We start from the raw sequence: 12173 nt of genomic DNA on the forward strand, positions 1-12173 counted from the left end.
GTTCAAGAGTTTAAGAGTTTTAGCCAAATGCATTATAAGATAGTATAGATATATATATATATATATATATATATATATATATATATATATATTTGTTTGACTAGATCCAATGGAAGGGCTATGGGCCTAAAAAAAGACAAATGGGAGCCTATGGAGGGCTTTTGGTATGAAAATCTTTTTAATTTCTTTTCTTAATTCATGTTCATATAACAGTTTGTACCAAAGGGTTTCTGTTCAAAGTTTTTACCTTTAAAAGTGTAATAAGACTTTCTCTGGCCCAACATGCTTTCCATGCCCAAGAATGCTCTTTATTTTCAAACCTATCCATACTTTCTACCTTATTGTTGCATTGCTTTTATCCAGGTACTTTTCTTATGTTTTCAAGAACCAATTGAAACGTCAACCTTCTGAATCAATGAATGTGTGAACTACAGACCGATTTTCACAAAGATGGTTAGTAGTCTTACAACAAGAACATTATGAGGGTAGTGGATAACAGTTGATAAAAAGCTTCGTTTCACCTTTTGGTAATGAGGGACCGAGTAATGTCATATTGCAAGGCCCTAGCTAATATTTACAGAGTTGGGTGAATTACTTGGCTCATTCAGTATAGCCATCGTCTCAGTGGACTCTGAATGGCTAAAACGAGAGCCCCTTACGATTCTATTTTTATATGGAGCCTTACTTTGTTGGGTGAATTTAGATTCTAGAATTTACTGGTCCAAATTTTTTTATTTTTGATATTATCTCTTAATTAGAGGTCATTTTGCTTCATGACATTTGTAAATAATAATAAGATTTTTGTATAATTAAACCGTCTTCATATAAGACTCAAATGTTTTAATAATGAATCGAATGTCAAATATATGAAATATTTTTCTCACATGGTAATCACTTTTGTGGTGTTCATATTTGGAGAAAAAAATATTTTATTTTCGTTTTCTCCATTTTAGAGATTATTATAGGGAATCTGTTGGAGCATAAAATTGGTTCAAGATCTCTATTTTCTCAATTTTGAAGAATCTGTTGAAGACCTACAAGAGCTTTTCATTTTCCATTTACAATAACTTTCAAACCTGCTCACTTTGTGCATTGCATGGGCACATTGCTATATATATATATATATATATATATATATTACATACAAGTATACAACTAATACTTTAACTTTATGAAATTAACTCATAACCAAATGATAAACATATTTAAATATAAGATAAACGTTGAACCTACTATTACAATAAACTATTGATAACATATATAAAACTATCTTCCAAAACCAACAAATTCATAAAATAAAACCACATATACCAAATAAAGATACAATTATAATGTTTTACAAATTAAGCATAAATATACTTTTTTTACACAATCGAGAGAATATATATTTAATATTTATGTTTTTAGAGAATCTAAATCCAGAAAATATTAATTGTTTTCAGAAGAACTTTCATTTAAGAATTATTTAATTCATAATGCTTCCGATTCCTTTATTTAAATATCTTTTTAAAATTAAATTCTAACATAGAAAAAGCTTCTCTTACATTTTTGGTCCCTCAAATGTGTTTATTGTGCTCCCAATACTTGTGGTATGTAAAAACACACGTTGTAAGCCCCTCGGTTTTAACAGACGTTAACCTAGTTAATGCAAAAGACGTTTTGGTATTTTTCTTCTTCTTTTTTGTTGTCTTTTTCTTGATTTGTATAATAAAATATTTGTCTTTATATCAATAATACCCTACCCACCCCTTCCCTTCGTCTTGCATCCGACCCCATTGTCGACTTCCATTAACTCCAACACATACACAAGCATCAACCACCTTCTCAACACACTTTAAGACACTTACACGCATTAACCTCTCACACATCTCCATCAATGAGTCACCCCTCACCTTAAGAAAACCGAGTTTGTCCTCCATATTCGAACAAACCCAGCACCACTATATTGTCTTTGTAATCCTACCGCCTCCTCCACCCCAACCAACCTCCTCTAGTGAACCCACGGGCCACCCTCTTCTCCCTCTCCCTTCCCATCTTCCTCCTCCATTTCGACCTTCCTCGAAGCTTACCGATTAACACACTTTATTTATGTGTGTGTGAGAAGTTGCATATCACACTCACATTTTTTTCACATTTAAAAAAATATGGGTTTAACGTTTATATGTATATGTGTGTGTGTAATATATATATATATATATATATATATATATATATATAATAAATTAGTAGTGTATCTGTGCAATGCACCGAGTAAGCAAAAATTGAAATAGGCAAGAATCACCAGGAGACTATAAAATAATGACAAGTTGGTTCTTTCATTTTAATTTTGAAATTCAAACAAAAAATAAAGAAGAAGGTAAATGGCATTAGGGGCAGAGCACCGATAGAGTTAGACAAAAAAGATGAAAGCAACCAAAAATTTTAGTCTCTTGTGAAGACAAAAAATGTCAAAAGCTTTTAAAGAATTCAAAACATGCATACAATACTTGTATAGTGTTTCAGTGGATATTTTTATGTGTAAAAATGGATGTTGAAGAAAATAAAAGAAAACTTTATAAGGAGGAGAAAAAATAAAGTTTATTCTAAATGAGAGCTGTTGTAGAAAAAAAGGGAGTCTAAGACTCCATTTTTGGTTATAGTGAAAAATCAGTGTATTAATAAGTTGTACATCATGCATACAACCTTGTAATTAAGAGTTTTTTTATTTATTTTGTGCTTTAAAAGTTTGTATTCAATGCATTATAATTTATACTTAAGACTTTGATTTAAATGTTTATTAATGTAGTAAAGATATAATAAAATACTTGATACATTTTTATTTTATACAAAAAAAGGTAAAAGAACGAAAATACCTCTAAACAACTCAGAAAAGTGGATTTTTACATATCACCGGTACCGAAATTGTATTAAACGCGTTTGAGAGAGATTAATCATACAAATTACAAACCAGAGGGACCAAAAATGTAATTCACTTTTTAGAAAAAAGACAAAAAGTAATAAATGGGTCGAAAAGGTTGCTAACATATAATAAATTTCAAAGTATATTAAAATGGATGGACCATCTCACCAACTATTTTATTTTTGTATTTTTAATTTTTAAATCTAATAAATAAATGATTTATTAAATCTGGTCACAGAATTATTATTATTATAAAAATAATTATTAAACTTTTAATAATAAAATAATTTTGAATGTCATTGAAATTACGAGTTTAATAAAGTTTGTAAACTTAATCAATAATTAAAATATTAAATAAATGTAAGATTTACTTTTAAAAAATATTCTCGTATAAATTTAATAGCCGTTAGTCCCGCTTCGGTGCTTTCAAATTCAAACCTAATTTTCCAAACACCCTTTTTCATCCTATTTTAACAATTAATACACACATTCCATTCTCGCCCAACTCTCAACTATGTTAACAGCTCAATCTCCCGTCACCGGGAACCATCTCCTCCGGCCAAATACCGGACGACGGCCTCTCCAACCTATCAAATCCCCAGCCAATGTACCACCTCCACTGGTTGACCACAGCCATCAAAAGCCAAATCTCAAGCTTGGATGGATCGAAGATTCAAACAAGGAGAATCCGAATCAGAATGAGAAACGAAATCGTTCTTCAATCTGCAGCGTTGCTGCAGTTCCAGTACAAATCGAGCAATTTGAAGTCTCGCTGGCTGAAGAACTGAGCGCCATACGAGAAAAAATGGAGAGATTGAGGTTAGACAAAGAGAAGACGGAGAAGATGTTAAGAGAGAGGGAAGTAATGATGGAGATGAAGATGAAGGATCTGGATCACAGAGGCCAGATTCAGAAGGTTCTGGAGATGGAAGTTGATCGGCTTTATCGATTAAACGAGCTCAGATCCTTATGCAACGTAAGTTCATGAACAAAACGAAAATCGTAGAAAGGCAAATCGAGATTTGAGTTTTAATTTTAGTTTTTGCGTTTCAGAGGATATTGCCGATCAGATCATTGAGAGAGAAGGAACAAGAGAAGATCAAACCAGATAAATCACAGGCAAGTAATCAGCAATTGATTTAAATCCTCAATCCTGATGATCATAATTCATGTATAGTAGTTGTAAGTAATTTCTGAAATTGGAATTTGTTAGGGCGGAAAGAGTGAACATCTGGAAGAAGAAAAGATGGGGAATCCATGTGGGGTAATCGAGAAATAATTGAAATCCATGTTTTGGTTTGTTGTTGAGGTGTGGGTATAATATCTTATTGTATTCCTCATCTCAAATTGAAATTGAAATTGAAATTTGTTGTGTAATCATACCATCTTCTCAAATATTTTGGATCGTTCTTTTTTATGTTATCATTCAATATTAATTTCACAGATTGTTTAATATGCATCCTTGGAGTAAAGCGTTTGCTACATACATTCATTTAACCTTTAAACATATGTTAGAACCCCTTTTTTAGAAGAGCTGATTTTACGAGAAAATCATAGGCATACTATCCTAGTCTAGCGATGGTCAAAACGAAAACGTCCCAAGACCGAGACCGAATTCGACAGGTTACACTTTTCTCTAAATTTTTTGGACTGCCCGGTGACTGGTTATGGGTCCGGGAATAGTTGTTCATAGGATTAATTTTTCAAGATTTTTTCAGATAAATATAATAATTAAAAGTGTATTTCAATATTTAGGAGTCGTTTACCAAACACTTATCTAGTAAGTGTTTACCCGTAAAATTTAACATTATTATTTACTTAGCGGGTAAGATTTAGTCCACCAAAACGACATCGTATGAAACGATTTACCCGGTAAGCGCTTACCGTAGTAAGAGTCGTCGTCCTCACTTACCGGGTAAGACTCTTGGTCTTTGTCTCACTCTTACCGAGTAAGATTCTTAATCCTTACCATCTTGATCCGATGAGGTAGTGTAACTTAGTAAGGGCTTATCTGGGTAAGCGTTTGGTAAACAGCCTAATTTCCAAGATTATGATCATGTAAACTTGTAAAACATTTTTATGTAAAAAAGATGAAAAAAATTGAGGACTAGAATAAGCGCTGGTTTTATTGTCTAAGGACCGAAAGGCCCACTACACTCCAACCATTTGGAATCAGGATTAGAGATGGTCAAAAAATTGATCCTGAGTAAGTGGCGGACTAAGGAGTTGGGCAAAGGGACCCCATTTGAAAACAAAATTACAAGGGTTAAAAAAATAGTTCTTTTTAACTTTTCACTTAGTTTCTCCTAGTAAATTTTTGTAAGGGACCCCACAATCCTATCCGATCACCGTCGACTTCAAAAAAGTATCTTAAAATCAACCAAAAAAGTCTATTGAAATCAATGAAAAAAACTGAAAAAGTCATCTGAATCGACAAAAACACTAGAAAATCCATTGAAATCAACCAAAAAACTTTAAAAATCCCTTGAAACGGTGTAATTAGGCTAAAAACACGTCGGACGACTTTGCGGTCCTTTAGGCTACCTTAAAGGTGGCTCCACTAATAAAAGGACTTTTGGCCTAGCGGTATATAAGTCTTGACCCTCCTAGGAGGTCAATGATTCAAGCCTTAACAAAGGTGAGGAGGGTGTGTGAGTTATTTGTTCTTTTTGTCGTATATAAATATTATATACTCCTAAAAAAATGTGACTCAACTAGGGAAAAATCCTGAATCCGCCGCTGCCGGGCCGGACCCAAATCGGTCCAAGTCTAAGAAATGCTTTCGTAATCAGTCCCGATCCCGACCAAAACCCATGGCATATTCTATGTTTTATGTAACCGGTCCCTATAACAGGTCCAAGGTCGGGCCGAAACCGGTCCCAGTTTTTTTTTCTTTTCCAAAAATCAATTTCAAATGTAAAAAAAATCGTGTTTGAAGATTTTTTTTCAATATATTGTTAAAATACACTTTAAAATCTCTAATTGAATCATTCAAATACACTTTTAAAATATTTTTTAAATCTTTTTATAGATGATTTTATAATTACGGTTTTCGAGATTTAGTATTGAAATGCTTGTTAAAACTTGAAAAACGTCGAAAAGAACTTGAAAAACTTCAAAAAGAACTTGAAGTTTTTGGTAAAAAAAACTTGGAAATTTTGTAGAAATTTTGAAATACTTCATATATAAGTTCTAAAACTTTTTCTTTTAAAAAAATTCGAGCCTATGTATAACCAGTCTCGGTCCCATAACCGGGTCGGGTCACAAATTTCAAGAAAAAGTGTAACTAGTGAAGGACCGTCGGGCCAATCCCGGTCCCATATCAGTCTCGTTCCCACCCCTCCGCCGGTTCTGGGCCGGGCCAAGACCATTTGACCATCTCCAATCAGGATTGGGGTTGGGATCGAGATAGGTAGGGACCGGATGAGTTCTACATCGACTATTTAAAAAGGAGGTTCCAAATTTGGAGTTGGATATCGTAATCTCAAAAAAACGCCTTGCCTAAGTTTATGCCTTTACGGTTATTTAATTTTTTTCTTTATATATATATATATATATATATATAGGTGGAGGTTCAAACGAGAACACCTTCATTTTACGAGAATGCGAGAACATCCTTATCACATGTGATAATACACTTGAGGAGACTTGGGGGTGTATGGATGTCGTGTCTTGCGACTTAGGTCGTACCAAAGGTCGTCTGCGTCTATGATTTAATATCATATGTGATGATCTTGATGGATTATGGTATCACATTAATAACACATTTATCACATGTGATAGTACATGTGAGGGGGCTTAGTGGTATAAAGGCGACTTAGCCTACAACCTAGATCGCATTAAAAGTCGTTCATGTCTCTGATTTAGTATCACATGTGTATCATATGTATTATAATGATAGTATCACATGTGATTGTTTATAGTAAAAGGGTGTTCTCGTAAAATGAAGGTGTTCTCGTTTGAACCCTTCCATATATAGGGAAAGGTTCAAACGAGAACACCTTCATTTTACAAGAACGCGATAACACTCTTTTACTATAGATAATTACATGTGATACTATTATTCCATCACATGTGATACTATTATTTCATCACATATGATACACATGTGATACTAAATAAGAGACATGGGCGATTTTTGATGCGAACTTGGTTGCGGGCCAAGTCGCCCTTACACCACTAAGCCCCCTCACAAGTATTATCACATGTGATAAGGTTGTTGTTGATATGATATTATACTCCATCAAAACCATCACATGTGATGCTAAATCATAGACGCTGACAACCTTTGGCTGGCCTAAGTCGTAGAACATGTCGTCCACACATCACAGGGTCCCCTCACACGTATTATCACTTGTGATAAGGTGGTTCTCACGTTATCATAAAATAGAGGTGTTCTCGTTTGAACCTCCACCTATATATATATATATATATATATATATATATATAAATAAAAGATCCATCTACATCCAAAAAGGTTGTATGCAATGGAAGAAGCTTGTTTCTTATGAAAAAATTGATACAACTCAACTTTCATAGTGGAAACTTCGTTGTTTCATATGAATGTTTGGTTCTTTCTTGACTTCCCACTATCAAGAGTTCCTTTTCACAATCAAAACTTATGGGTCATGGTATAGGCAAAGGGAGGGGGGGAGGGGATAAACCAAAACTCCAAATAACAAAACAAATATAAGATTACCTATTCATCTAAAATGGTGTCTTTGTGCACTTCGTGAAGCAAAATCTTCAATTAATCTATCATAGTCAACCTTTGCTAAAAACTTACTTTCGATGCTCAAAATTGCTAACCCGTTAAGCCTATTTGTTTAATATCTCTATGCAAAGCCCCCACAAAGATCGCTTCAGGTTATGTCAAGTGAAATGTACTTCTTCCCACTTCTAAGAACAGCCATGTCCTTGAGTTTATTCAATCGACAACTTAAATAGACAATACCATGATAAAAGCATTGATTATCACAAAAAAATGCTACAAATCCCAATCTCAAAGATGATTATTACTTGCATTTGTAACGATCTCACAACCAAAAATTAACTCTACAAAAGCAAACAACCAGACAATATGAACTTTAGAAAGGAGAAGCACACCGTACTCTAGTTCAATTAGTTGATCACCTCATATGAGGGTTAGGAAGCCTATTTGTAGTGCTTCAAAGTGTGCCTGATGAGGAGACACAACCCTCATCAGAGGGAGCGCCGACTAGGGAAGGGGAAAACTGAAAACGGAGCGCCGGAGCGGGAGCCGAGAGGGAAGAGGAAGACAAGGACGAACGTCAGATACTCGGACTGGAGTCTGGAGATTAGCCGCCGATTAGGGGAGACTGATTTGGATTAAGGCGAGGAGAGGAATATGGTATAGCGGGCTTGGGCCTAGTCAAATATTTATACAAATAATGAAATTTTTACATATTTTATTGTAAATATTATGTTATTCAGTGAAAGTAACAACTATTCATCAAACATTAACCAAAACTTGACAATAAAACGACATGACATGCATGGGGTTTGACAATTACTTGTGAAGGTAATAAACACAAAGTTTTTTTAAAGTATATAATATTTATATATGACAAATAGAACAAATAAACTCACATGCCCTCCTCACATTTGGTAAGGTTTGAACCATTGACCTCCTAGAAGGCTAATGACTCACATACCGCTAGGTCAAATGCCTTTTGGTAATAAACACGAAGTTTGAGTCCAAATCCAACCATCACATGAATTAGGGGAACACTTACAATAAATCTTCAGTTATTTAATGTGAATGTAATCATTAATTATTAAACATGAACCAAACCTTCACAATAAATTATATGACGTGCATGACGAAGGTTCTTATTTCATATGAAAGTATTAAAAACTGAAATAAATATAACAATATAAGGATCAAATTAAAGATAATAAATTTTTATATAATTTGTTTAATTCAAAATTTTATTATATTCTAAAATATTTAGATTTAAAAAGATTGGGTTAATACATTTTGCTTTTACATTGAATGTTTGATTTGTTATTGTTGCAATGAATGAATTCCTTATTATACAATGTGACAAAATTGCCCTTATTTTGTATTAAAAGAGGAAAATTCTACTTATCTTTTTAAACGGGATGATCTTATTAAAATTGATCTAATGGTCAGAAATCCTTCCAACATTTTCATGGAAAAGGTTTTTTTTTTTACTAGAAACCCCATACACACACATATATAGGGTGTTCAAATAATAAGGATAAATATTGTAATAAAAAGATTAGGTTAATAAAATGTTCATATGTGAATCATTAAAAAAATATAGCTGAAGATGAATATGTGAACCATTATGAATAATATATAATATCGGCTCACATATGTATATATAAATAGATTTTTTCAATGATTCACATATAAATTTTTTAACCTTGCTTCTAACTTGTGAGTTTCATCGGATCCAATTTATACCACCAAAATAGTTAACAAATAAAATCTAATTTAGTTTTAATAAAAATTCTCTCTCCCCCTTTCATAACTTCTCTTTCATCTCTCCATAATATACACACACAATTAAATATGCAAACAACATAAACATATTGTGAACGATTTTTTAGAAATATTTTTATAATTTGTGAGTACACATTATGAACGTTTTTTTAGAAATACTATTATTTGTGAACATTAAAAAAATATTATTATAGTTTGTGAACACACTCTAAATATATGATGTTTGATAAAGCTTAATTGTGAAGAACAACTAAAGCAACAAAAGTAAATCTAATCCTATCACTTGTGATAGAATGAAAATTTTCAAGGTTGATTTTAATGTGTTCACAATGTGTACATATTTAATTGTGAATGTGTGGGTGTATGTTGTAGGAGAGAGATATATTTATGGAATTTTGATCATCAATATGGAGCTCATGGATCTAACAAACTATGGAATTATCAAATAATTAAGCCCCATATATACACACACACACACATACATACATACATACGTACGTACGTACGTACGTACATACATACATACATACATACATACATACACGTACGTACGTACGTACATACATACGTACATACATACATACATACATACATACATACATACATACATACATACATACATACATACATACATACATACATACATACATACATACATACATACACGCATCTATACCATATTATAAAGGGTTATTCACCAAAATAACCAATTTATACCACCTCCATTAAGAAAATAACCAATTTGAGGAGTGATTGCGAAAATGTACACACGAATCATCCCAGAGGGGCGATCCGTACACTAGGGGGCGAGCCACGTCAGCAAATAGCCCCTAGGAGGCGATCCAGCCATGAAAATTCAAATTTTTTTGCGGTATTTTTAATTAAACTAATACGATATTTAAATTGTATTTTTTTTAACTTTTTTAGAGCTAAATTTCATGGTTAAAGGTTTAAAAATAAACCATGATAATTATGGAGACGCAAAAATTATTTTTATCTATCTGGGGGACGTAAATCAGATATTATATCTGATTTACGAAGTTTGACCGCTATTTCGTCTTTTAGTGTTCTTGATTTGACGATGATTTGACAATTAAGGAGTGTTTTTAATAAAAATGAAACAATACATAACCTGTGTTTTTTAACCTATTTAAGAAAAAAATTCATGGTTTTTTGTTATAAAATAAAACCATGATAATTGTGGCGACGAAAAATATTATTTTTAGCTGATTTTTGGGGGAAAATCATATATTATATCTGATTTACGTAGTTTGACCTTGTTTTTCGTCTTTTCGTGTCTATGACGCCAATTTGACGATGCATTTTGTCTTATTACTTAACGTTTTATATAAATAGGCGATGGTAGGAGGACCATAATTTCACCATCCCCACCGTGAACCGCTCGTTTTCTCTAGAAAAACCAAGCTTGGACCCTACCCACAGACCATCCCGACCAAAAACGACCACCATTCTTCGCTATACCATCATCCACCACCATTTTACAACATCGACCACCTTCCGCCGCCACCGACCACCGTGAACCGCCCCCACCGACCATCTTCCGTCGTCAACGACCACCGTGATTTGCCGCCATCCACCACCTTCCGCCGCCACCGACCACCGTCCGCCGCCATACACCACCGTCCGCCGCCACTATGGAAACACCGGTAAATATCTATCTATCTATATATGTATATATGTACGTATCTAGAATACTTGGTTTTGTATGTATCTATATATATATATGTATCTATCTCTCTATATATATACATAAAAAAATACATACATACATACGTAAAGATACGTAAATATGCGTATGTATGTAAATACGTACTTATATATGCGTACATATATATACATATATATACGTATAAATACGTACACATATATAGAGATATATACGTATATATGTAAAGTTTCAATTTTTGTACCTATATATATGTGTTGTTTTTACGTAATGCATCTATATATATAAATGTTACGCAATTTATTCTCGATTTGTTATCGAAATGTATGTATGTATATATATACGTACATACGTACGTAAAGATATGTAAATATGCATACGTATGTAAATATGTACACATATATTCGTATATATGTAAAGTTTCAATTTTTGTACCTATATATATGTGTTGTTTTTACGTAATGCATCTATATATATAAATGTTACGCAATTTATTCTCGATTTGTTATCGAAATGTATGTATGTATATATATACGTACATACGTACGTAAAGATATGTAAATATGCATACGTATGTAAATATGTACACATATATTCGTATATATGTAAAGTTTCAATTTTTTATACATATATATATATATATATGTGTGTGTGTGTGTGTTGTTTGAAAATACATGTATATATACGTATATATGTACGTACATACATTCGTAAAGATACGTAAATGTGCGTACGTATATAAATACGTACACATATATTCGTATATATGTAAAGTTTCAAATTTTTTATACGTATATATATGTGTGTGTTGTTTGAAAATACATATATATACGTATAAAAATACGTACATACATACGTAAAGATACGTAAATATGCGTACGTATGTAAATACGTACACATATATTCGTATATATGTAAAGTTTCAATTTTTGTACCTATATATATGTGTGTTGTTTTTACGTAATGCATCTATATATATATATACTAGAACCGTACTCGCGCAATGCAGCGAGATACATCGTGATTTTAATATTTTATTTTATTCTTTATCTCAGTCGATGTTATAATATGGCTTTATGTGATTTTGAGAAAGC

The 12173-nt window shown here is 32.6% G+C and overlaps 1 protein-coding gene across 1 annotated transcript; it reads left to right on the top strand.

Moving 5' to 3' along the window:
* The first annotated feature begins 3404 nt into the window (after window positions 1-3404).
* Window positions 3405-4266, top strand: LOC112513537 (high mobility group B protein 6). The gene is made up of 3 exons (XM_025119827.1): window positions 3405-3875; window positions 3953-4018; window positions 4113-4266. Exons 1-3 carry the CDS (start codon window positions 3414-3416, stop codon window positions 4176-4178), a joined length of 594 nt encoding a protein of 197 aa, XP_024975595.1. The 5' UTR covers window positions 3405-3413; the 3' UTR covers window positions 4179-4266.
* Window positions 4267-12173: the final 7907 nt, after the last annotated feature.

This window comes from Cynara cardunculus (assembly GCF_001531365.2).
Source record: "Cynara cardunculus var. scolymus isolate 2C chromosome LG 5, CcrdV1, whole genome shotgun sequence".
NCBI lineage: Eukaryota > Viridiplantae > Streptophyta > Magnoliopsida > Asterales > Asteraceae > Cynara > Cynara cardunculus.